At 41.8% G+C, this 27,802-nt stretch overlaps 1 protein-coding gene across 3 annotated transcripts in view; it reads right to left on the bottom strand.

Moving 5' to 3' along the window:
• Tnik (TRAF2 and NCK interacting kinase) overlaps positions 1 to 27,802 on the bottom strand; it is a 400,191-nt gene that overhangs the window by 131,860 nt on the left and 240,529 nt on the right. For all 3 annotated transcript variants that reach the window (XM_021195419.1, XM_021195420.1, XM_021195418.2), the window contains exons 4-5: positions 22,456 to 22,581; positions 3,012 to 3,122 (exon numbers count right to left, since the gene is read on the bottom strand). In XM_021195419.1, the coding sequence (XP_021051078.1) occupies positions 3,012 to 3,122; positions 22,456 to 22,581 (237 nt within the window). The remainder of the gene's footprint in view (positions 1 to 3,011; positions 3,123 to 22,455; positions 22,582 to 27,802) is intronic.

Below are 27,802 nucleotides of genomic sequence, written 5' to 3'. Positions count from 1 at the left end.
TCTCTCTCTCTCTCTCTCTCTCTCTCTCTCTCTCTCTCTCTCTCTCTCTCTCCTTTCTCTTTTTTCTCTCTTTCTTCTTCTTTCTTTCTTTTTCCTTTCCTTTTCTTTCCTTTCCTTTTCTTTTCTTTCTTCTTTCTCCTCCTCTTCTTCCTCCTCTCTTCTTTCTTCTTTCTTTTTTAAAAAGTCTGTTCAGTTTGGCTCTAGGTAGGTAGTGATCACCTTTAAATGCCTTCTTTCATATCATATAAATGTGAGTGCTTAGGGGACTAAAGGTCCCTTTTATCTTGACCAAAGTGGTTAGAATGGTATAGTGGAGCATACATGAGCCTGTGCAGCACACAGTGGGTCAATCTCAGAAAATTCTTGTGACGAGGGATCAAATGTTTTCTCTTATTAGCTGTCTTATCCCACATGCTGGTGTCACATGGGAGAAAGTGTTGGGAGGAGGAAGAAACACACAGTTTTCATAAAATTAAAATGTCTACAGTGACTCTCTGAGTTGCCTTTAGAGCCTTGGGAGCAAATACCTGCTCCCCTGATGGGTCTTCTAAAAGGGCAAAGTGAGCAGGTTGGGGCAGGGGTGGGAGGACAGAGCTGCTCCTTTAGGCCTCATAGATCCCTATTGCCAACTGTGCTGCCTCAAGGACTAAAGGTGCTTTCTGAATGATGGATAGAAACTCATATTGTGTTAACGACAGAGCAACCCTTGGAGATAACTGCCCGCTAAGAAGGGACTCAGAGGCCTTAGCTTGCTTCTTCTCAAGTTTTGTTTTCACATTTATTTCTCAAATCATTTCTGTCTCCCCCAAGCAATAGATTGTATTAGTCCACCTTGTCTCGAAATAGCTTTAGTACGAAGCTCCCCGCATCATATGCACAAATGAGGTAGATTGTGACTGAGAGGCATGCTGCAATGAACTGACCTCTGGTTTCCATGCGCATGTGTATTCACACACAAACAGACACAGTGATAAAGGCAAAACACAACAGCACCTAAAAAGATGTGGTGGTACATGCCTATTGTCTTAGCACTCAAGAGGCTGAGGCAGAAAAGTTTGAACTTCTTGGTCATCCTCAACAGTGTAGCAAATTAAAAGCCAGCGGGGGCTATACCAGACCCTATCTTACATACATACATACATACATACATACATACATACATACATATATACATACATACATTTAGTAGTTTTTATCTTTGCCATTTGTATTTACTGATATAAATTTATTGTACAAAGCAGGTGTTAATTTCACACGGTCACATTGATAGTCAATCTGGATAGTGATTAAAAAGAATGGCCACTGTAGCCCTTCTTTGTCATGTGCCAGTGTTTGTATGACATGGAATTATTCAGGGACACCTGATTCTATGCCCTTGACCCTTGTCTAGTCTTTTTTACTTAGCCACCTTGAGTAAATTCTGTTAGTTTAGAACATAATCTCTGTGCTTTTATACTTCTTTAAAATGGCTTTGGTTATTTGGGGCCATTTCCATGTCCATATTGCTATTATGTTTTTTAAATCTAGCTTGTGCGTGGTATGCTTAGAGAAGTTTTGATTAGACATTTCAAGAAACCATGGATCAAGCCATCAAGAAGTGCCATCTTTTCATAGTGAGAATTCTGACTACAGAGCTACATGTGCCATCATTTATTGGCATGTCTTCCATGTCTCTCAAGTATAGCCATGAGGAAGGACTTCAATCACCTCTTTCTGTAGGTCTGCTTCTAAATAGCTTGTTTCATGCTATGGCCAGTGCTAAATTTAAGTTTCATTTTCTCTTTGTTTCCTCCTTAATCTGATTCTCATTTAATAACTACACATCATCACTATAGATCGTTAGTCTTTCTCAAAGTTCATTCACCCACAGGACAAGCAGGACACCACAGGACACATAGTGGAAAGCAATTTTAACTTCTGATTCCTTAAGTTCAGAAGGTAGAATTTATAAATAAATAACAACTGTTTAGCAGACATAGTATAATTGCCCAGTAGACACATAATAGCCTCCATATTAGTAGCAAGAGAAAATTCAACTAGCTTTGAGTGAACTGAATGTGTCCAGTGCCTGCCTTCTTTCTGAGCTGTTTTATTGTCTCACTGTGAGATTTGTGTGGTAAAGTAAGCAAACAAGTATATCTGACTATCATCCATTATTTAAGTGGCTAAGCCTCAAAGATTTTTTTAAGGTGCAGACATTTAAACTAGCCCATATGCACAGACACAAATAAAATGACCTAGTGGCGAGGAGGTATTACAACATTAGTTATGTAAATAGACACTTTGAATGACTAACCAGTGTATCTCTTAATCCATTCCCCACAAGGACATTATGATCTAAAGTCAAATTTATAATAAAGAAACCATCATTAGAAACAAGTGTTTTATTGCAGAAATCATGCAATGTCAACCTTCTAAATGAAAGTACACATGACTTTGACCATCCTGAATGGTCCTTGGTTCATTAATGCTGCCTTACCCCCAAACCACAGCTACCACCATCATTGTTAGAATAAAATATTCATCAATCATCCATCTATATCTACATATACATATACCATCTACATATACATCTATCATCTATTTTTCTACCTATCTATGATCTATATATAATCTATCCATCATCTATAATCTGTCTGCCTATCTATCTATCTATCTATCTATCTATCTATCTATCTATCTATCATGTAGTAATCATCTGCTTTTCTATCATCTATCTGTCATGTGTCTATCCTTTATCTACCTATAATCTATCTACCTACCTATCTACCTACTTACCTACCTTTGGGGAAGCATACATTTGAATTCATAATCCTCTTGCCTCAGTCTTCCAAATGCTGGGATTACCAATGTTCATCCCACGGTGAGATTGTTAGAATAAGCCATTAAATACATTTCTATTGCACTGAAAAGTTTCACTAGAAGGACTGAACAGAATCGAATCTCTCTCCCAAGACATCGTACATTACCTGAAGGAACTGGGAGGCCCGCAATGCCCACTCGACACCTACCCGTAAGATCTCCCTGCAGATGTACGCAATCCACTCCTCTTTCAATGTGTTGCCTTTTGTGTTCTTGATCAGGTCGGTGACAGAGCCGGCACCACAGAACTCCATAACCAACTGGCAAAGGAAGGGAACAGCAGTTGTTAGAAACACACTTGGCCGCAATTCCTTACTAAGTTGGGTTTAGAAAGCAGACTTCTCTCTAGTCTGTTATTTGTGAATGCCATTCCTGCGATGAAAACGCAGTCAGAAAACAATATTTAAACCATCGTCTTTTCTAGTGAGTCCTCGTGAAATTATAGAGAAGAAACATTACTTTTTAAAACATTTATTGTGTTTTAGGTGCATGGTGTGTGCGTGCGTGTGTGCGTGCATGGTGTGTGTGTGTGTGTGTGTGTGTGTGTGTATGTGTGTGTGTGTGTAAGGCACACAGGAAAAATTCTGGGAGTCAGTTGTCTCTTGGTACCACACAGGTCCTAGATATCAAACAATCAAACTTAGAGAGGATCAGGCGTGATGGCCAGTGCACTAAGCCATCTCACTGGTCCAAGATTATTATTATTTTTTAAAAGAGTTTTTAATAGTATTTTACAGTCAGAAATCAAGACCATCCTCCATATTCTAAGGTTTGTTTCTCTGTTTTGTATAAATGGAGTAGGACACCAACTCAGACAAAGTTGAAACCATCACTGTGAATAGAATCTGCAGTTGTACTCGTGTCTCCCACAAAGCAGAATCTTACCCTGTCCAAAGAAGCATGGTTCTCTAGGCAGTCCCAAGCTACGACAGCACTAGTGCAGGCTGTTTATGTTATTGGTTTGGATGCGACACTGTAAGCTGTCAGGGTGCGGACGATCTGGTTTTAATTAACTTCAGTAAGTGTTCCCAGGAGGTTGGACACATCAAATAAATTCAATAAACAATAAACTCTAATTTAGCACCTTTCATCCAAAAAGCTCCAAGCAGTCTATAAATATAAACTCATTACTGTACTCAGCAACTTTATAAATCGGGCAGAGGGTAAGCATTGCGGCAGAGCAGAGGCTGAAACTGGGACTTGCCCATCCCTTCCCAGGCTCAGAAAGAGCAATTCTGTTCATTCTTTTCTCTTTTACATCTTCAACGAAAAGCCCCCTTAGATAGATAAGACATTGCTTTTTGTAATTAATTAAAATAATTTATAATAATTAGTAATCAGATCTCAGTTTTACAGGAGTGAGGGAAGAAGAGCAGAGGCACAATGGAGTCCACATGTGTGTATCAGGTCTGAGTCATCAGGTCCTTAAAAGGCACCTCCGGGGGGTGGTGTCCAGGGAGGTGTCTCAGGGAAGAAAGCACTGGCTGTGCAGGTGTGAGGACTCGAGAGTTCAGGACCCAGGTAAGTTCTGATGGGTTTGGCTCCCTGCCTGTAAAGCCAGCCTCGGGAGATGGAGAGGAGATTCTCCACTGCCTAGTTAGACCAGCCAGATCAGTGAGCTCTGCATTTGACTGATAGATCCTGCCTCAATGAGTAATGGGTAAGAGCGATCCAAATGATACCTGACATCAGCTGCAGAACTGCAGTCTTTCACATACACAGGGGGACACATTCACACACATACAGAACAGACAGACAGACAGACAGACAGACAGACACGCACNCACACACACACGCACACACGCACGCACGCACTCACATTGAAAAAGAAAGAAAATATCCAACTGGGTACAAAATTTTTAGGCAGAAATTAAACTGTGCTTCCTTTTTCTCTGCATGCTTGACAGAGGCCCAGGTCTCACAAAAAGGGGCTGAGAGGGCAGCAGGGTTGGTAATGTGGTTACCCTAGCCTGTGAAAGCCCTGGCTTTGGTCCTCAGCACCACCTGTAACCCCCACATTTGGGAGGTAGAGGCAGGAAGAACAGATGTTCAGAGAGAGCCTCTATTACATAGTGTGTTTGAGGTCAGCTTGGACTACATGAGACCTTGACTCAAAAGCAGTAACAAACAAAGCATGAAATGAATTTCCTGTGTGAGTTTCCAGCGCCTGCTCCAACTTACAGTTGGATCAAAGCTAACTTCCACAGGAAACTCTCATTCTCTTTTCCAGAGAGCCCATGGGTGTGTCAAGGCTTTCTTGTAGGAACATTTGGAAGTGTAGAATAAACTACATTCTAACCAGGGAGGGTGCAATTCTTTCAGATGTAATAGCCAGGCAGCTCACAAAGACCAGAGAGCCACATCAAGGATTCAGGGGATAACATGAAACACTTGTAGTGGTCAGAGACAGTCTAATGCGCAACACTAAAGCATTGGTGTTGCCTAGAAACACGAAATGCAGTAATGATGTCACTCACGAAGAGCACAGCTACCAAAATTAGAAGAAAAGAAGCAAGCAAATGATATTCTGAAGTCAAGTGTACAGAAAAGCAAGGAGCTTGCCCTATCATTGTTGGGGTGCACGCACGTGTGCTGGAGCACACCCCAAAGCATGTGCATGGCAGATGGAGGGGGACACCCAGAGCCTTCCTCTACAACTCTTGGTTTACTCCCTTGAGACAGGGTCTCTCGCTGAACCTGGAGCTCCCTGGTCTATGCTAGGCTGGTGGACATCAAGTCCCAGGAATCTGCCTCTCTCCCTCTCCAGCACTTAGGGTACAGGTGTGCATGGCTACGCCTGACTTTTTCCTTTATTATTTATTTTCTTTTATTAATTGGTTCCTCACAGAGCTGTCCCAACTTTTTATAAGATAATTTAAGCATTGACCTTATAATCTTGGTATACACTGCACTGTGAAGATACTATCATCAGTCTCTCTCTCTCTCTCTCTCTCTCTCTCTCTCTCTCTCTCTCTCTCCTCTCTCTCTCTCTCCTCTCTCTCTCTCTCCTCTCTCTCTCTCTCTCTCTCTCACACACACACACACACACACACACTCCTATCCTTTTCTCTTCCCAACTCTTCCCCCACATTCCTCCCTCCCTTTCCCTTTCCTTTCCAGACTCCCCGTGGGCAGTCATGGCTGCTATGTGTTTTGGACTGCAAGGGCAATCTCATGTCCAGAAGACAGCACCCAACTGTACCCCTACCCCTCAGCTCCCAAAGTATTAGTTTCTAAGGGAGGGCTGGAAATCTGAACTCTGGTCCTTATGCCTAACCAGCAAGTTTTCTTACCCATGGAACCGTCTCCAGCCCTCTTGTAGCTTTCTGATATAATTTTAACACTGGGTGCTTAAATAATAGAATGTATAAAATGTCTATTCAGCAAAGTATTCTTTCTGACAACAAGAGATGTAATAGAATTAGAATGGAATGTCACCATTCTGTGCTTCTTAACAAACTAACAGACCTGGGTGTCACTCATCCATGACCTTAACACGTAAACGTAAGAAATAAAAAGTGATTTGTCTCATGAGAGGAGAATGCAGCACTAGGAGGCAGCATTGTTGAAACAACAAACAATGTACCATGCAAATGTGACTCTGCTCTGACCTCCAGTGCCAACCACCAAGCTCCTTACAGGAAACTGGGGGAGGGCAGGACACAGCATGTAATAAGGATGCTACCAGCAGATCTAGGAAAATAGTTTCTTCACAGCTAAACTACATAGGAGGAAGAAAAAGATGATGGAAAAGAAGCCAATAAACTTACACTAGTTTAAATACACATTAACAGAGTGCAACTGACAGGCTTTGTTTGAATGCTAATTTTAGAAAGTAGCTGTTATTTAAAATTTTTGTTTGTTCTCTTTCTTTGTCTTTATTTGTCAGGCATGTTGGCACATGCCTTTGATTCCAGCACTTGGAAGGCAAAGGCTGGTAAATCTCTTTGAGTTCAAAGTCAACCTAGTCTATATATTGAGTTTTAGGGTTTCACAGAGAGACCGTGTTAAAAAGTCAACAACCAAAAACCAAAGAAACAGAAGAATCCTAAACCAGAAAAAGCAACTGTTAAATTTTTAAACATTTGCAACTTTTTATATAAATATAAATGTAAGTATTTGGAGAAACAAAGGAAATACAATTTGTATTTTTTAAGTGTGATGATTTTGTGGTTATTACAAATACACATATTTAAGACATATATGTTGAAATACTTCTGTACAGTAAAGTACATTCTTAAGATAGTTAAAAGGATTTATAAAGTACAGTAAAGATATTTTAAATTTTATTTTATTATTCTTTTTATACAGCAAATATATCTGTGTTCCACATGTGTGCAGTGCCCAGGGGGACCAGATGAAGTCAGCTCATCTGAAATTACAGATGGCAGTGAGCATCCATGTGGGTGCTAGGAATTGAACCTGGGTCCTCTAGAAGAGCAGCTGGTGATCCTAACTTCTGAGCCATCTCTTCAGCTCCATACTGAAAATATTTATAGCATATCTGATATGTGTGCGGTATCCAGAATTTATGAAGCAACAACAAAAAGTTACAGCTTAAGCATGAGCTTAGGAGTTGAGTGTCATGGTGCACATTCATAAGAGGCAAGAATATTGCAATGAGCTCCTGGCTGTCTGAGAAAACGTCTCAAAAAAGATAAATAACAACAATTCAGAAACAAGTAAATAGGGACTGGAGAGATGGCTCAGAGGTTAAGAACATTGATTGCTCTTCTAGAGGTCCTGAGTTCAATTCCCAGTAACCATATGATGGCTCACAAGCATCTGTAATGGGATCTGATGCCCTCTTCTGGTGTGTCTGAAGACAGCTACAGTGTACTCATACTCATACATAAAATAAATAAATCTTTAAAAGAAAACAAGTAAATAAATAAATGAATGAAATGGAGTGAGAATGAGCAAAGAGCTTGAACAGAAATTTCTCTAAACTTCAGAGTCTGAAGAATATATGAAGAGTTCTGTAATGGCACTAAACTATGCTGATGATGTCATTAGTCATGAGGAAAATATGAATCTAAACCACAAGGAGGCGTCACAACACCCGCAAAGATGAGTATAATTTTAAAGAAATGTAGATTAGCTGGTACTCTCATACATTGCTACACAACACAATGCAGGAACTGTAGATTGTGAATTCTTCAACAAATTAAAGATGAAATCAAAATAAAACCCAGTTGTTTTCCTTGAAGATTTTAACAAATAGTATTGAAAATTGATGTTTCACAACAGCCATAATAGGAGTATTCATAGCAGCACTTCTTACAGAAGACAACAGTTTGGAAACCAAAATTTCATCTACAAGTGAACAAGTAGATTAATCAAACTGTGGTATGACCACACAATGGACTATTACTCAGCCATGGCAATAAACAACTGATCCCACACAGATGGATTGTAAAGACATTATGCTAAATGAAAGGAGACAGACAAAAGTGGCCATGTAATATGTAATTTCATTCCCATGAAACAGATAAACTAGATGACTTTCTAGCAATGGAAAACAAGCTCAAAGGCCTCTGGGAAATGGAGCATGTGGAGCAGGAGTGAGTGATGGATAGGGATGGGAGATGAATAATTTTGGGGCTAGGGAATGGGGGTGCTTTGAACAGTACAATGAATACTCTGTTGCCTCTCAATTACTATTTTAGAAGTAGCTAAAACTGAAGTCATTTAATACTATATGTATTTTAGCAGAATTAAAAAAATGTTGCATTTATTTCAATGCCTGAGTTGGGGAAGCAGAGGATAGTGTGGGAGGCAGGGATTAGACACTGGTGGGAGGATGCACGGTGCTAGATTGAGCACATGAGTGCTTCTCACATGGCTCTCTCCACCCTTGTGTACCTGGAAGCAAAATTATGTAGAGAATTGTGCTTCGGTTGGTGCCAGAGGATGGGCCAAAACCGTACTGGGACACAGAATCAAAGCATCTTCCCACAAGAACCAAGCATGTCTATGTCCTTTCTCCCAACCACATTTGGAAAAGACATAATGTCAAGACCTCCCAGGGATGCATCAACAGTTCTCATGTCAATTGGGAGAAAATGTCCTACCACTGGGTCCTATTAGGCCACATAATTGTCGTCCCCAAAGAGAGCAGTGGAAGCCAGCAACTCCAGCCTTTCAAAATTAGATTGGACAAAATACTTTCAAATATTCAGTAGGAAACACTCCAGCTCTAGGCAGGCACTAATGTCAGTGATTTCTATAATCTGTTTCTCTATTCAGCTGCAGCTGAGGGCTGCTCCATTCTTTTCATCTCACTGAGGAACAAAATGATTGTTAAATTATGTAATGGAACTCTAAAGAAGGAAAGAAAGAAACTGAAAGAAACCAGAACTTGCCAGCAATGGGTTCCTACAGCCACATGGCAACACTGATAATTACTGCCACCACACAGCAGGGACCTTCCCTTCCCATAAGTAGCCCCATCTCATTAATAAACAGACATAGGGCTCAACATGCCAAGCCTGGCTGAGTGAGGCAAGTCAGGAATTTGACATCTCCTAAGAAGGATGCAATGGATCATTAGTATCACCCAGGAAAGAGTTTCCTAGGAGTTTATACTAAGTCGACAAGATACATTGGCACTTAATTAGAACTTAATATGCTGGGTACTTAACAGCTTGCTGGTTTACAAACAGAACATGAGGTTAACAAAAATCTTTTGCATGACTCTCATCTCAGTTCGGCTTGGACAACTGAGCTTTTTATGGTCTTTGGCCTTACCCAGAGTGAATACTCAATAAGGCTTAAAAAAACATCATCTTAGTATCTTTGTGACCTAGACACTGCATTAGTTACATGGCCTGTTACAAAAGCATGTTGTCTCACAGTTCAAAGCCATAGCCTATCACGGTGAGTAAGGTGATGTGTGAGAAGATCGAAGCAGCTGGTTACATTGCATCCATAGTGAGGAAGCAGAGGAAGACGAAGGCTTGTGTTCAGCTAGATTTCTCCCTTTTGTTCACTCTGGGACCCCAGCTCATGGAATGGTCTCACCATAGTGGTCAAGTCTCCTATATCAGTGAATGTAATCAAGATAATCCTCCACAAACATAGCCGGTGGCTAGACTAATCTAGATAACACATCACTGACGTGGCCAGAGGATTTTTCTCTTGGGTGATTCTAGATCCTATTAACATTTGGTCTGTTTTTTACTTTCTAGTCCCATGCTTCCAGAAATAAGAGTCTCAAAATGCCAATTGGCCGTATAGCTAGGCTTTTCTCTGACTAGACCATAACTTAAAATAACCCATTTATTCCAGTCTACATTCTACCATGTGGCTGGTTACATATGTTCAGATACCATGCATCTGTCTTGTCCTCACATCTTTCAGGGTAAGTCTCCCACTTGGCAGTATCCCAGAATCCTTTCTGCCTCCTGATACCCCACCTCCCACTTCTTGCCTAAGCTATAGGCCATCATATTTTTCTTAGCAGGGGTCATATCCATACAGACATATGATATTCTGTCTACAAGATCCTGTCAAGTTGACACTAAATGATAACCACCACAGATCTGTTCTCTAGGCAGGAGTATCCCATCTCCACTCTGGTAAAAATGTTATGAATAATCATCTGGGACCAGGAAGATGGCTCGGGGTTTAAAGTGTTTGTCATGAAATCACAAGGGCCTGAGTTCCACACACAGCACCCAGATAAAGCTGGGTATGCAACCTGTGCTTGTCCGAGCAGTGCTGGGCAGGCAGAGACAGGAAGATCTCCAGAGCTTGTCAGCTCAATATTATAACCTAATTGGCAACCTAACTGTTTAGAATAAGAGATGCCCCAACTTTTACATACATACATACATACATACATACATACACACACACACACACACACACACACACACACACACACACACACACACACACANACACACACACACACACACACACACACACACACACACACACACACACACACACACACACAGCTCCTGAGGAAAACACCAGAGGCTAAGATCCAGCCTACACGTGCTAACACACACACATATGCAGGTATATTGCACAAAAATGAACATGCATATACATAAACCATAGACATACAGACCTGATGTGAATATTAGTTTCACTAACAAATGGAAAGCTGCCAGTAACCAGAACCCTCAAATACATACTGTTGACTGCCTCTCCGCATGGTCACTCTGTCCTAGAGGTCAGGTTCAGTTGCATGGTAATGTCACAGGGCAGAAGGAGCTTGAAAGGCAATGGGCAAAGGTGCTTCTAGGGCCTCTGATGAAACAGTGCCAAGTCATTTTGCTTAAGTTTGTACCACAAAACAAAGAGACAGTCTTCCCTCCAGACAACGTGTTGTTCCAAGGAAGGAGGCAGTAATGGAAGTGTCAGACAGGATACTGAAAGGAATCTGAGATTTAAAACTCATCAGTGTCCTCTGAACAACTGGGTCAGAAACTATTCCTACCACTTGGGAAGAAAGAAAGGAGGCTAAATTGAATGTGGTGAGAGAAGTATGCTTAGCCAGATGGGGACTGGCTTGGGGCCTGAAGGATGGATTCTAAAATGAGCATGGTATAATGTGAATAGATTATAAAAATAAATGCTTGGATTACTTGAATAACTATGTCTGTCTAAGTAAAAAAGGTTGTTTTCTAAGAACTGAGTCCTGACACATTTCGCAATTCGCATGGTCGATTGCTATAGATTTTTGCCAGTTGTCTATTACTAAGAAACACAATATTGTTTCGTTGCAGTGTAGGGGTAGAAATATTACTTGGTGGTGGAGTTTATGAGAAGCTCTAGTTCTGTCTCTGTCTCTGTCTCTGTCTCTCTCTCTCTCTCCTCTCATGCACACATACACAGGCATGTATACAAACACATATGCACATGCATATACACATATGTATACACACATGCACACATATGCAAACACACCCGTGCATAAATTTTGCCAAGAATGTGCTTTTTTCTCCACCTCTCCTAGATATGACAGAAGCATGGAGCCATCCCTGACTTCAGTCTTCACAAGGCACAGAGCATAGGTCTTGGCAGAGAATCATGAAGTACAACCACTTCGCTTTACAACCTCAGTGACTTCTGAAGGTCAATTCTGAGATAATTTTCCAGATCCCTAGGGGATTCAGTCACTCGCTAGTTAATCAGCTCTAAGTTCCTATAACAAGGAACAAAGTCTCAAGATGGGATTTTAATGTTGTAGGTCCTAAGGCAGCATGCCTGGACAGGAGCCCGTCCTTCTCAGACGATGCCAGTCAGTCACCCACAAGAATAAGTGACAATGAGTGGATCCTTTCTCTTTAGTGGGCAGCAGGGGTGGGAACGGGGTCAAGGGGTGGAGCTCTCCCTAGGATGAACCAAACCTCTGAAGAGACTAAGAAAAGGTTAGAAGCAACTTCGAAGAAATCCCAGCCCTGTAAAGAATCAGCCTAGTGACCTTGGAGGCTTAGAAACCTCAAGGAGGAATGTGGTATTTTTATCTCATGTGGTTGGGAATAGCCACGGATCCCATCTTGCATGATTTATGAAGGTGTGAACCAAACTCAAAATTCAGCAGCTTTGTAAGAAATTGCTTCATTTGCCAGGGGTCGTTTAAATCTCACAATAGGAAATGCCTCCATACAGAAACACAAAAGCAACCTCAACAGCTTTGCATATTCAACTCTAAATGAGCATGTATTGAGGTTTAAAAAGAAAAAAAATTAATTTTTATTTTTAGACTTGAGAATTCTCAAAGTATAAGTTATGCAAAGATAAAAGGACTGCCAAGTGTCCCCCACGCTGTCCACGAGGTTGCGGGCAGGCTTTTGCTCCACTAGTAACAAAGGCATTTTGAATAATCTGAGCCAACTGGTATTTTTAGCAAGCAAAGCCTGCCTACAGGCCAAGATCATGGGCTATCAGTCATCCATGTCCAAGCAGAGCCAGTATGACAGCATCCATTTCACTGTGTGAGAACTCCTGGGTAATTTCCTTAGCAGGAGTGACTCATCACACACACATACGAGCTCCACATATTTCAACAAAGGAATTAACCTAAAGGGGAGAAGAAACTCAGGCTGCAGTAACAGCCCAGCCAGTGAAGTGCTTGCCCTACAAGCTCGAGGAACCAGATCCTTGGGTCCCACAGAAATACACAGGCAGGGGGTGCTGGAGGGACAGAGACAGGCAGATCCCTGGGACTCGCTGGCCAGCCAGCCTAGAGTAATGACATAAGTTGTATGGGTCTTGTGGAATAATTCTTGGAATTGTCCTCTGGCCTCCACATATACCCCACCATAAATACATAGGTTTTTGCACACACACAAACACATATCTGCACACAAATGTACATGCATACACAGAAATAATAAGTATGTATAATTCTGCATCTCAAAATATTAAACTCAAACAGAAAAAAATAGAAATTAGGAGTAAGGTTTTAGCCAGGTTTAAGGTAGGGAAAGTCAGGCCGGGGAAATGTCTCACTATGTAATAGTGGCACTTGACAAGCAGGCAAGAGGATAGGATTTCAAATACCTAATACCCATGTAGACCCTAGGCTGCATGTGACAATATAACACAAGAACTGAGTCACAGTCCTATAGGTGGATCATGGGTAACCACAAGTCAGGCATCTTAAGCAAAAGGAACACTGAATTTGGAGAATAGACTTTGTCTTTAAAATATAATGTGGAAAGCAGACTGAGAAAGATAGCTAATGCCTTCCTCTGGCTTCTGCACGGTTGGTTATGTATAGACGGACACACACTCATATACACTCAGTGCTCCCCACCACAAATAGAAAAAACAAAACAAAACTAAACTAAACTAAAAATCACAGCCTTTGCAAATTCACAGTAGAGTACCTCGACAGCCGAAGGTCCTGAGAAGCAAGGTGTGAGCAAGAGCATTAGGTCAATGTTAATCTAAAATGGGCCAGGAGCTTCACGATCAGTTTTGAATACAGACAAAGTCATTCTTTTGTTAAGGCAAAAACCAGTGTAAACCATTTAAATGAAGATTCTTGGGATTAAAAAAAGAAATTGGGTTTTCCATCTTGTCAGCAGCCCCACCCCCACCCCAGTTCACAAACCCTGCACTAAGGGCAAGACAGCAGCCTCCGCTCCGTCATTCTTCTGACCATTTTAGACTCCCATACTCACACAGTCCCACCTTCTTAGATTTCTGCTCTCAAGTAATGAGATTCATTTGTTTCCCTAGGACAGTAACTTAGTGTATGTCTACAAAGGAAGTTCTTTACTCACAAAGGCAACAACCAGTGATGGAAATGAGTTTCTTTTAAAGGGGAAAGGCTCATTTTTGATACCCAGAACTTAGAGGGATTTTAACGCCCAATTGGAAAGGCTCAGCTCCTGGTGGCTGAACATTTGTGAACATGTTCCTCAACATCTCATATTGAAAGCTGATGTTTTTGTTCGTTGTTTAAGAGTTCCATACATGCCTAAAACATATTGTGACCACCTCACCCCCATCCCCAACCTCTCCCATTCCATGGCCCTCCTTGCTGGCCCCTTCCCAATTGCATGCCCTGTTTGCGTAGCCCGAGTTCAGTCAGTGTCCTCTATAGGCATGTGAGCATGGGCATCTATCTGGGACCATTTGCCTGAAGCAAACTGACTCTCCCTACCCAAGAGATCCTCAACCACCAAGCTTCTGAGCTAGGGCTGGGGTTTTGAGAGCCCCTATCCCAGCCACACAGGAGTTTTGATTGGCTTCCTCTTGTGCTGTGAGTTCATGAGTCCGACAGCTGAGTAGTATCTAGAACACTGATTAAAGCATTCCTCCCCAATTCCCACTGCTCTTCTGTGGTGCCCTGGAGTCCTGTGGGGATGAGCCTATGATGTAGATATCCTAGATTAGGACCAACATGGAAATATTGAAACAACCCACACCAAATTTGGGCATGATTTCTGCCACAATGCAGGAGGAATAGAAATGGAAAATATGGCCCATTTAGGCTGAGGTGTGACCAACCTGAGTACAGGCAGTTCAATGACATTATGCATTCAATAATCTCAGCATCTTATTCTATGGCGATCTCGCACAGGACCTGAATAAGTAATTCCAGGCACAGAGTTAACTGAAATATAAAGAGCATGGGAGCCAGGACCCGTGGGACAGGCTGAAGCCACACCTATGACTTCTTGGTTAGTTGGCACATCTGGTCATCTGGAACATCTGGGAAGCTAGTTCCACATTTTGCTGCTATGTGGAATTTCAAGCCCAATATTTCTAGATCATGTGATTACTTTTAAAACTTTTCAAGGAATTCAGACTTCTATAACAATCTGTTCGATTTTTCTAATATTGACTTAATTAAAACATCACTACTTTATGGAGACCAAACTAAGTATATCGATTCTCCAGGCTGTCAGCTGGCAAACACGGAGCCCTGGTCCAATTAACAATTTATAAAATAGAAACTAAGTATTAGAGAGGCTGCGTTTCCTGCGGCTAGAACCCAGATCCATCAGACCAGAGATCATCAGACCAGGCTGGATCTGACCATTAGACACATGCGCAAATGGATTCCACATCACTTGCATGTGTGCACCTGCTACCTATGCACACATGTACAGGAGAGCAGGGGTGCTGCTGAAGGGGTTCCACACTCTCTCTTCCCACCCGACTCCCTGCAGCAGTCTCTCTGGAACCTTATCTAGCCTGGCAAATAGCAACCCTCAATGCCCTCCCATTGCCCCTCCCACAGCCCTTCCCTGAGGTTATAGGCACGCACTCAGGGCATATCTGGCTTTTTATTTTAGTACTACGATCCTAACTCAGTTCCTCATGTGCAGAAAGCAGTCTTACCCACTGAGCCATCTCTCCTGCTTCACAACATAGCATCGGAACCCTGCATCTCCCAACCTCCATCACTTCCTATCTAACGAGAGGCTAATTTGCTGCTTCGGCCCAATCGTCTCTTACCATACTAGACTGCTCTACATTTCAGGAGTTAATTAGAAACTTATTTCCTCTCAAGATATGTCTAGATCTGTGTCTGTTGCAACAGTATCAACAGGACAGCAAAATATGTGTGGAGTCATGCTGCTATTGTAGAGAAATTAGTCCATTTCATGTACGGGACCTTTCCCTCCCTCTGGTATCTGAGTGGTTCTTATAGCAAACCCAGAGAGCCTGGTAGGCCTGGGATGCAGTAGAGAGAGATAAGCCGAGTGTCAGAGTGGCGCTGTTTCCCAGAGATCAGAATCTTTATTGAAAAGAGCTCGCTTTTTTGATTTCCGGACCAGGCTCTGAGTAGTTGATAAAGGAGAATTACTTTGCCATTATCAGAAGTGGTTGTGTTTCTATGGAGCTGATACCAAACAAGAGTTTATCTCTACAATAGGCCTGATAGAATCCACACAGATTACAACTCAATCAGAAGCCTGCCACTACATATGTGACCCCTGGTGAGACATGTGTTGCAGACCTCCAAACTCCAGCCTTGGCTAAATGAGAATCTGAGGAATAGTTCATGCAGTCAGGCTGAGCTGAGATATTGCACATTAGGACGTGTGCTTCTCTTGGATGTGTAGGCTATGTGTCTGTAAGATACAGTTTTATACTTACATGATCTTTGCAAATATGCCAGTAGTCTGAAGAGTCAACTATCTTTGACCTTTGCAATTATTTGAGAAGACATTCCCAAAAGGCTTAAGGTGGCTTTCCACAAATGTATTTCTTATGCTTCATGGCAGCCTTATTAATGGCTGAGAGGTTGCACTATTCTTTTTTGAATATATGAGAAACTGAGCAGTAAAGATCAAACGTTAGGGCAAAATCTTATTTATTATTTTGAGAGAAGGTCTTGCTATGTAACCCTGACTGGCCTGGAATTCGCAGAGGTCCCCCTGCCTCTGCTGCTCAGTACTACCATACCTAGCTTTCAAAATAACTTTATTAAAACATAAAGCCCCCATCCCTATCCAGGACACCAAGTTTGATAGTGAAGCCATTTTTTCATGACCAAAGGAGTTGATTCTGACATCACTTACCCTGGAGTAAGCTAGGTTATTGGCTTTATTACTGATCAGCTCTGAGACCTCAAACAAATCTCTTAATTTATCTGAGTCTAATCTCTTTCTTTCTTTCTTTCTTTCTTTCTTTCTTTCTTTTTTTTCGAGACAGGGTTTCTCTGTGTAGCCCTGGCTGTCCTGGAACTCACTCTGTAGACCAGGCTGGCCTTGAACTCAGAAATCCACCTGCCTCTGCCTCCCAAATGCTAGATAAAGGCATGCGCCACCACTGCCCGGCTCTGAGTCTAATTTCTTAATCTGTACAGTGGAGATAATAATCTTTAATGTGTAAAAGGGCTACAAATACAATTAAACAATACAATATGGCAGTGTTAACATTGTCATAATATCATATTATACCAACAGACCTTGGTGTACTGGTAAGGAGGTGGTGTTGTAAAACAGTGTTCTTTAAAAAAATGCTTTATTGATTCTTTTGAATTTCATATTATGCACTCAATCCCACTCATCTCCCCATCCCTTTGGATCCACCCTCTGCCTTTGCAACCCCTCCTCCCCCAATAAAATTAAATAAGATAGAATAGAAAAATCTTGTCACAGAAGCTGTAGTGTGTCATACAATATACCCTTGTCTCTGCATCTTTACTTGTGAATGTCCCTCGCAATGAGTCATTGGTCTGTTTCAGGACTATGCTGTCAATACTGGATCTTCGTCAGGATACCTCTTGGATATCCTGCTGTTGCTCTGTGTCATGGAGATCCTGCAGCTTTGGGTCAGCTGGATTGTCCCTTTCAAAGGCTCTACCAGTTCACAGATGAGGGAGATGTTGGGATGGGCCAACTCAAAGCCCTAGCTAGAACTGGGCCTGGGTGGTAGCAGGGTCGGCCAGCCCGCCAGCTCTCTCACACCCAGGCCAGCAGGGTAAGCTTTCCAGCAGTGCCTAGACTAGCTCACCCGCTGTCGCAGCTGGCAAGGACCTCCCCCACCCCCAACTCTTCTTCAGTTTTGTTTCACATAGAAGAATAAATTACGCTCTTGCCTCAGGATAGCTTTCCTGGCCTGACCTTGCCTTCAGCGACAGAGATTCTGTCAGAAGATTGCTAGTGGGGTGCTCAAAGGACAGCAATCCCTAAACCAGCAGACACAAGCCATGACATTTCCCATTACTAAACTCAAGAAAGGGGCTAGCTTACCGTGATGGCTAATTCATGCTTGTGCTTAGCTGGTACTTCAGCCCTGACTACAGACTGCATAAAATGGCCATCCCGTCTCCTGTACTGTGAATGATACTTACATGAAGGAACAAGTGTGTGCAGATGCCTCTTGGATACACTGATTTCATTTTGTTCATCTATGCATAGACTGAACGATTGGATGATATCCTCCTCAGGGTCTTGCACAATGGCTGCGCTGACTGACAACCCCACCAGCAGAGCGCAAGCATTCAGTTCTTCACATCCTCATTAATACTATCTAAGTTTGCCAGTTAAACCTCAATATAACTGGCAGAGGGAGCCAGAACCGAACTTGCCCATCCTGCACAAGGCTGTGGGTTCCATCTCAGTCACATGGGCTGTGAGAAGGATGATGGTTCTTTTGGGGGTGGCGAAAACTTCAAGGGCACACAGGAGCACCCCAATAATCTGAACTGAGATAAGAGCAGAATGATTCTCTACAGCCATCGGTTATAACTCACAGTGTACAAGACAACACTGAAATGCTGGATTCTAGACAATGAAGAAACTTTGGGACACAAAAACATTCTGGTGCATGCTACCACTTTATACTCCACTGAGCTTTGAGGCCCTCAGGAAGCCATGCTCAGAAATCACCCGGGCAACCAGGCTTGGATCAGTGATGCTGTTCCCACTCACAAATAGATGCTTTTTTTAGTTCATATTGCCCAGGAACTGAAGAGAAACAAAGAGACAAAAGGCACCATCCCTGCCCTGTCCGTCATTGTGAAGAGATAGGACAGTACCAGGAGAGGCAGTAAAAGGAACAGCAGAAAAGGTTCATAAGCTCTAACTAGGAGAGGAACATGAATATGCCTCAAAAAACAAACAAACAAATAAACAAAAGGTGGTCTTAGAATGTGTTATACTAAATGGGATTATCCAATCTCAGAAAGAAAAATCCTGAGTTCTGTCCCTCAAAGTGGAACCTAGGCAATAACAGATATATAGTTGAACAAGCGCCATATGGGTACAGTGTACTATGTACATGGTACGCCAGTGTACTATGGGGAGATCCAGGGCAAGGATGAAGGGCTGACTATTGCAGGACGAGGAAGGACTGAGTGCACGTGAAAGGCATGAGTTAGGAAAGAGGACATAAAGCTCATTGTCTGTCTAGTTCTAACTCTATCATGGAGTTTTTGATTTTCATGGTGGGTACGCTCATAAAAATATATTCAATAGAGAAAGCATAAAATCCAACGTGAAGCTCTGTAACTCCCAGCTCCAATGGCTACGCTAACACTGAGTTGTAGAGTTTAGGGTCTGATTAATTTGGATGTGCAATTTTTTGTTTTGTTCTCTGCTTTTTAATTAATAAAGTGTAGAATAAAAAACTAGCTGGGCATGGTGGTGCATGCCTTTAATCCCAGCACTTAGGCAGTAGAGGCAGATGCATCTCTGGGAGTTCAAGGCCAGGCTGATCTACCCAGTGAGGTCCAGGACAGCTGGAGCCATGGACAGAGACCCTAGCTCTAAAGTAAGATATAAAATAAATAAATGAAATCTTAAAAGACTGAAATAACCCTCATAAGTACACATTCTCCTCATCATTGGTGTGTGTCTGGTCAGGGATCTCATTCTTGTCAATATGTATACATATATATTTTTCCTTTCTTATAAAAATGAAAAGATAGTATATTTAATTATAATCTTTTAAGAAAGACTTTAGAATCTTACTATAATAGTTAATGTTCATCCATTCATAAGAATGAATCTATGTTTAGTTTGATTAACCATACAGTTAAGTGAATTTCTTATTGGTTAATTTATGCAGTTATGTAAATATTTACTTTCAATAAATTTCTACTTTCATAAATACTGGTTCAAAACTAAGTCACTTTTTTGGGATATTTATGAATGAGTGTGTATATACACAAACACACATATTTTATATACATCTATTTCTTTCTCTCCCTCCTTCTTTCCCTCCCTCCCTCCCTCCCTCCCTCCTCTCTCTCTCTCTCTCTCTCTCTCTCTCTCTCTCTCTCTCTCTCTCTCTCTCTCTCTCTCTCTCTCTCTCTCTCTCTCTCTCTCTCTCTCTGTTTTTATGTGGTTTTTTTTTGGGGGGGGAAGCCTTGTGTATTCTAACTGTCCTTGGGTTAAGCTGCAGCAACACACATTTCTGGGGTTCCTGAGGAACATTTAAAAAACATATTTATGCCACAAAGACTTGATGTGCCAGGGTGTAGAGATACCCAGGAGAGCCCCCAGCCACTCAGAGAAGGGGATGGGGGAAGGGTAGGGAGGTGACTTGGAAGGGGTAGTGAGTGGGATGTGAAGTAAATAAATTAAAATAAATAAAGACATACACAAATCAAAACAACATGTTCAGTGATAACACTGTAGCTTTCTTGACCTTCATGTACCTTCTCCATTGGTCGTTTCCTCCTTGTCCCCATTGACTTGTACATGTCCATCACGTCTGAAGGCTTTTATACTCTGCTCATCAGATATGAAACAACCATTCTTCCTAAATTAATGACTTACATCTCTACTGTAGTTTTGTGATTTCTTCTAAGAGTTACATAATCAAGTCTCTCAAGGTTTAATTTTGCAGCATATCCCTTTGGCCAGTCTTTTCAGACTACACACTCACTTCTATTCTCTCCTGTTTCTTCATTTTTCTAACTTTCACATGGACATTGCTGTGTACCAAGAGACTACTGTTTTCAGACACCACACAACATGTTAAACCACTTCCATCAAGCCTTATTTGCCCTATAGTGTACCTTTATGTTACATTTGGAGATGTGTCTAAGGGGGAAATTGTCTCAGCATTTCTTTTCACCTCTGAAGGCTGCCTATTCAGTATTATGTAGAATGAACTCTTGTTAATGTTTAAACTAACATCATCACATCTTTTCTGGTCAGCATCTAAATACACTAGATGCTTCTCCCTCCCTCCATCTTGGTTGAATTTCAAATGTCACATTCATCAGCACCATAGCTTTTATCTAAGACTGAGCCTAGAGAAACGTTTACGCATCACCGAGCTACACAGTGTATCACAGTCCTTGGCATTTAGGAGACACACACCCAAGGAGTTCTGTGTGTTAGACATATTCCCAGGACCACAGAAGATAAGCAAGACATTAATCTTCAGAGTCATCAATCCATCAGTACCACATGAGAGGAACGAAGATTTAAAAGAAGAGAAGCAGATCAAGTGGTCCACCTTCCACTGAATGGGCTACACTTGAAGCTGATCCAAAACATTGGCAAAGGGGGCAAATCCCTTTTAATGTCATCGAACCAAGATGGTTCTGCATCCACTGGAGGTCTGAGGAGGAAATGTTCCAGTGTCAGAAATTACAAAGGCAAAGAAAGGCAATCTGCATGGAGCACAGCAGACAGTGAGGTGGTGGCTGTCAATGGCCATTGGTGGGACAGGCAGTCAGCTCTCTCAAGGGTTGGGACACAAAGCTACTGGGTAGGGTATGCAGGCAAAGCAAAGCACCTTTGCTGAGGTCCTACAGTGGTAATGAACGTTGCGTTAGGTATTTCATCCACAGACTTGAAAACACGGTTGCAGCCATCTACACATTGTAATCCCTATCAGCCAGAGCAAAGTAGAGCTTTCTCCCCACCATCAAGCTTGGGATAGTTGATTACCCTCCCTGCAAACTTCAGTTCCACCAATAAGACATGGGACTGATGATGCTGCACCAGTGAATGGGAACAAATCATAGAATTCAATAGCAAGTAGCATGGCAACTGAAATACAATAGAAATGCACTAAAACATTGTTAATAGGTGAGGAGGAGTAGGGATTAGCAAACAGCTTTGGGCATTGTCCATCCTGCTATAGATAAGAAAGAGTAATGGGAACGTGGCTCAGTGGGTTAAGTGCTTGCTATTCAAGCATGAAGACCTGAGCTCAGATCTTAGTGCTGGCATTAAAAGAATGGGCATGTAGTGCTTTTTGTCTGTAACCTCAGCCTTGGGGTAGTTAATGGACAGGTAAATCCCATAAACTCCATGGCCAAACTAATGAGTTCTAGATACAGTGAGATATCTTGTATAAAATATGCACACACACACACACACACACACACACACACACACACACACACACACACAGTGGACACTAATAAAAGACGCTACTTGGTATTGACCTCCGACCTCTACATGCCTACACACACTTGTGCATCCACAAACACAGGTGTACCAAATAAGTGAAAATATTTATTTTAAATAAGAGAATGAAGAAAGATTAAGAGATATGAAAAATACATATTCAAGAAGATGGGAGACAACCTTGAAAATCCAGTGTTATGAAAATCACAGGGCTAAGTGTTTCAAATATAAAGTCACTCTGTTAAGTCTTGCCGGAGGGCTAGAAAAATGCTCTTTAGATAGTGTCACATACCCAGAGTTGGTCATCCATGCCGGGAGGGTTCTTTTTGATAAAAGCACCGTAGTATGTAGCAATGTTCCTGTGATGAGAATATTTCTTCAACATGTTAATTTCTTGTTTGATTTCTTCCTCTTCATCCTGTGTGAGAACAATAAATGGTGGGCATAAACATTCAGTTATTGGGAGAATTCTATTCTTTAATACTATCTATAGTAATGAGCTATTATCACTCCTTTCTTTAGTTGATTAAAGAGGATCATTACACTGTTTGGTTAAACATTGGTAGCACAGAGGGTCTTCTTTTGGTATAGCTAAGAGACAAAGCATGTCTTGCCTGGAGAGACATAAGAAAGACCATCTCTTCTCAGGCCATCTGATGAAACCTACAGTCAGCTTCAGGGAAGCCTTTTCCTCTGTATGCACTGCAGGTCATACGCACTGCAGGTCATACGCACTGCAGGTCATACGCACTGCAGGTCATATCACTTGGGGAAGGCTGAGGACAAAGAAAGGGAAAACACATGGCCTCCGATTTACATTTTATTAGGCTTGGATTCTTTGAAGTTTCCTTTTATTAAAGTGCCTTGAAGGAAGCCAATGAAAGTCAGACCAGAGAGGGAGCAAGGCAAGTTCTCTAGATCTGAAGAAGTTCACAAAGCAGGAGTCCTCATCACCTTCAGGAAGCTCAACATGAAAGGAGAGGGGGGAACGTACTGTAGACATGAAAAGATGCCACAGACTCAGTTTCCTGACTCACAGGTTTCATTTAGTTTCCAGTTAAGAATCAACGGACTTGGTACTGGAGGGCACCTGTGTGCTTGGCACAATGTGACCTTGTGCGTGTGGACTCCAGTCGGACTGTCTGACCTTATGTGTGTTCGTCAGTCGGTCTGTCTGACCTGACTTGTGTACCCTTCAGCTGGACTGCCAAGCAGTATTTTCTGCTCCAGGACAAAGGAGACAGAGTGATAAGTAAGGACTATCTCTGAGTACAAGATGTTATGTTATCACAACTCAAGAAGCCATGACATGTGTTTTTGCACCTTTAGCCTTCCATCCACATGGCCTACATTTATGACATACAGGGTCTTTCCAAAACCTCCCATGTGTGTTGTCTTCTTCCCTTCACATAACTTTTACATGTTAATACTGATGAGATTTTATTTATATTCCCCAAGTATGGATGTCTTCCTTGAGTCTCTCAGGCTATGTAAGGGCCCCCATCTAAATCCCTCCCTCTCCCCCAGTGATTCTTCACACACATGATGTGTGTGTGTGTGTGTGTGTGTGTGTGTGAAGCTTTCTTGTAATTGTACTGATACTGAGTGTCTACTCCATTGATGCAACTCTCTTCTACTTCAGACAGCAACTCCAACTGTACTATGGTGCACATCAGCTCCTACTGTACCATGATACACATCAACTTTTTAAATTCTCTGTGTAGAATGTGAGTATCATTACTCAGGGAGCCTCGTTCAGAAGATGAAGAGCCATCCTGGGGGTACTGGTGGCTGCTTCCATTAAAAGGGGAATTATGCAGGTAATGAGAGCTATAGATCACTTTCCAGCCATACCTGATGGTCTCACTGTAGGCAGAACTTGGAAGTCAGGCAGGTTCTACAAGTATTCGCTGCCTGCCTCCTATGTCCTCAATAGGAACATGGGAGATAGATAGACCTGAAGATGGCTTACCATGTCATTAAGTTAAGCCACAGCGGTATCCAGTACACCACTAAATCTCAAATAAATAGAACAGAGGGACCGAGGAGGTCAGTATCACTGTGTAAAGGTAAACTAAACCAATCATGGGTGGGCTTAAAGAAAGGATAAGTATTGAGTTTGTGGTCAAAGCAGTGAGATGAGGAGTTGGGGTACACACTAGGTTTGGAGTCTACCCCTTTCAAGCTGATAGAGTTCACAACAGTAACTTAACTGTTTTGGTAACTGGGTTTTCACAGCATAATGATGTGCAGATATTATAAGTTGAGCTTTGTGTGCTACTATCTAAATAAGACATATGAAGGTTATGAAGTTAGATATGAAATAAACACGGTGGCTTGTCTTCCCAACTCTGGCAAGAAAAAAATCACAGATAACAAGGTTCATCAAACAAGAGGGCCAGTCACTTGAATGTTAAGTTTAAGTTACATTATTTCCAAACATAATTCCAGGCCTCCGAGTCATGACTATGTAGTTCCAATAAAACCTTCTATAGCCTTGTAAGTGAGCATGTCATTTGTCAAAGTTTCTGGCCAGACAATAGGAGCTTGAACAACTCTGTTGCAAGGACTTTGGCCTCACAGCATGTCCCAGAGAGAGAAAGGAGGCATCCTACTCTCCAAAAGGTGAGAGCAGCTGAGGCTAAAACTAGATGCAGCAGGGCTACTTTTGTTGTTGTTTGTTTTGTGTGTGTTGGTGCATACTTGTATGCATGTGGAGGTCAGAGGACAACCTTAGGTGTCACTCCACGGATTTTATCCACTTTTTTTATTTTTCATATGGCGGTCTCTCATTGGCCTGGAGTGTAGTGAAAAGGCTAAGCTGGATATTCAGCAAACCTAAAGGATTCACCTACCTCTGCCTTCCAGCATTGATATTACATGCACATCAGAACACATAGGTCCTAGGGATTGAACTTAGGTCTCCATGCTTGCAACATCTTTACTGAATGAACTATCTCTTTGGCCTTAGACTCAACAGTTTGAATTTGTGGGAAACTCTCCATTTTGTAAATGAGCTATTCTTACATCTTAAGCCATAAGTATAGGGAACATGCTCACCGAGAAACTAATGACCATGGAATCACACTGAAAATCAAGAAATGGAACCAAATTGTTTCAACTTTAAGAAGAGAGCAATCCAATAAGCCAAGTCCACTACCCCATGAAGATCTATCACTTCAACCAGAAGACTTCAAAACCTAGTTTGATTCATTGTGTTAACTTCAGATACGTCACTTAAACTCTCCTGGTGTCAGTTACTTTCAGCTATCGAGGTGAACAGGAAACCCATCTAGGCAGGTACTGAAATGAGGAAGTTCTGAATTGAACACAGCTTTCTTATCAACAGAACAATCACTTGGTCCCATATAACCGGAGGGGTCTATTAGTGTCTGGATGTCTGGTCGGGTGAGACTGATCATTTGTAGGGTTTTCCTCGTTCCATGGGTCTCTCTTTCAGGCCTGGCAATGATGTCATTCACTCAACCATTGGCTGGCATCCACTGGAAATGATCCTTGTATACTCAAAGTTCCTAGGCCTGCAGTTCAACCAACAGCTATTGGAGTTGAAGTGAGTGGCCTTTTCTACCTGCCATTGACAATGTCCCTCTTTGGTTGTGATTGTCAGGAAAAGTAACTGCCATGGTTTTGTGACCTGCAACATGGATTTCAACCTGGACTGCATTTTCTACTTTTTGTGTTTTATCTGCTCTTGTTTATTTGCACCGGTGTTATATTTATGAAGCAGATAATACAGATGAGAAAATTAAATAACAAAGAACTCAATGCCCCAAACAAGAGAGACCAGAAAAGATGAGGTGTAAGCATCACAGAGAAGAGGCATGAAGCTATAGAAGATCGCATGTTCACTAAACTAAAGTGAGGAACTTTCCTGAAGATCTCAACTGACAGCCCTGGACAAGGACTCCAAGCCTTGAAACTTCTTTATGCCAATTTCTCATCAGCATACTTGTGAATACCATTAGAGAACTGAGAGAAATAACTGGCATTTTGTTCAACTGTTTGCAGCAACAGATCAATAGATACAGGCACTGGTAAATAACAAATCACCACACAATTATTGTTCTAAAGTTGGAGGTGTTAGACTTCAGGTATTGGTTGTGTGTCCTTGCTCTGTCTGTCACTCTGTCTCACTCTCTCCACCAGTTTGTTGTAAGCTCTGTCACATGAGCATGCACACATGCAAGCCCCAAACCCAACCCATGTACTCAGCAGGCAAGAAAATGCGCAGAGACCCTGATACACACAAGCCACCTGTATAGGCTGTGGTGGTGGTAAGGGCAGTTGCTGGTATATGTGTGCTGTGGGTATCTATGTTCCATGTTTGTTCATGCAGTACAAGGCCACAGTCACATCACAGGAACTAATTTCAAAAGGAGAGGGAGTAATGAAGACTGAGACATTTATCTTTTCCCTTTGAAAAGTTGCATCATGTACTTCATTGAAAGGTTTGGCCTATTAAAGATATCTACCTGAACAAACCTATGAAAGAGGTCTCCATTGCAGGTGACCCTCAGCAGGGCATTTTTAGGTTTGGGGTGGGTCTTATATGTGTGTTTCCTTACTGAATTCCTTTTCTTTTCTAACCAAAGCCTTCCCCTACTGTCAAGGGACATTTTCTACAGACCCAGCTAGCTTTCTCTTGAAATTTCCCTCAATCTTTTGTCCACTTCTTAAAAGTGAATTGACTCTTAGACTAAAGATACTGCTTAAGAGTTAGTCTCTTGAGGGTGTTGGAATATTAAGACTCTGGAAGGTTGTGTCCCTGTCTCCTACTAAATATTGACACCAAATATAGTAATTCATTCTTTCTCTTATGGCTGAGTGGTCTTGGTGTTCAATTGCTGGAATGTGGCCCCACTGTCTTTCTTGCATCTTATGTGGTCCCTAACTTTGGAATGAGGCTTATTATTCAGAATGAGGTTAGCAACAGAGCCATTCAGGTGACCAAGCCAGGACTGAGCATAAGATAGTCAATTAGACGAACTCAAGTATGGCATGGAGCTCATAGGACAGGCTACTGTCCCACATACAAGTAAAAAATTCCCATGTAAACTCTAAACCATTCTTCATGCTTATCCAACTCTACCTCGTTCAGTCTGTGTTCACCAGAACTAATTAAAATCATGTTTAAGGATGTAATATGTATTGTGCACTATACATCACATACCATTTTAGTCTCAAGCCAAGCTTGGGACATTTGTATATATGTTGAGTTTGTGCATATCACTTAAGCTTTACAGTTTCAATTCTTTATTTGTCAAATAAAAATAATGACATTATTCGCTTGGGGGGTTTCTTTGAGTTTTGTGGATTACAATGGTAGTGTTTGGCTCAAAGTAAGCACTCTATGTTATTCGTTTTACTTTGCTCTGGGCCTATGTGCTTAATATATTATTAGTATATGTTTTGCTATTAATCACTCCATAGAATGTCTCCCCTTTGGGAATAAAGAACCAAACATATTTGGAACAGTCTCTCTCTCTCTCTCTCTCTCTCTCTCTCTCTCTCTCTCTCTCTCTCTCTCTCTGTGTGTGTGTATGTGTTTTCATTTCAGGAAACATTTACTGAGCCCTTTGACAATGTACAAACCATTCTGCTGGTACCACTAAGGAAAG

This window comes from Mus pahari, chromosome 4, assembly GCF_900095145.1.
Source record: "Mus pahari chromosome 4, PAHARI_EIJ_v1.1, whole genome shotgun sequence".
NCBI lineage: Eukaryota > Metazoa > Chordata > Mammalia > Rodentia > Muridae > Mus > Mus pahari.
This window is presented reverse-complemented; position numbering and strand designations above follow the sequence as displayed.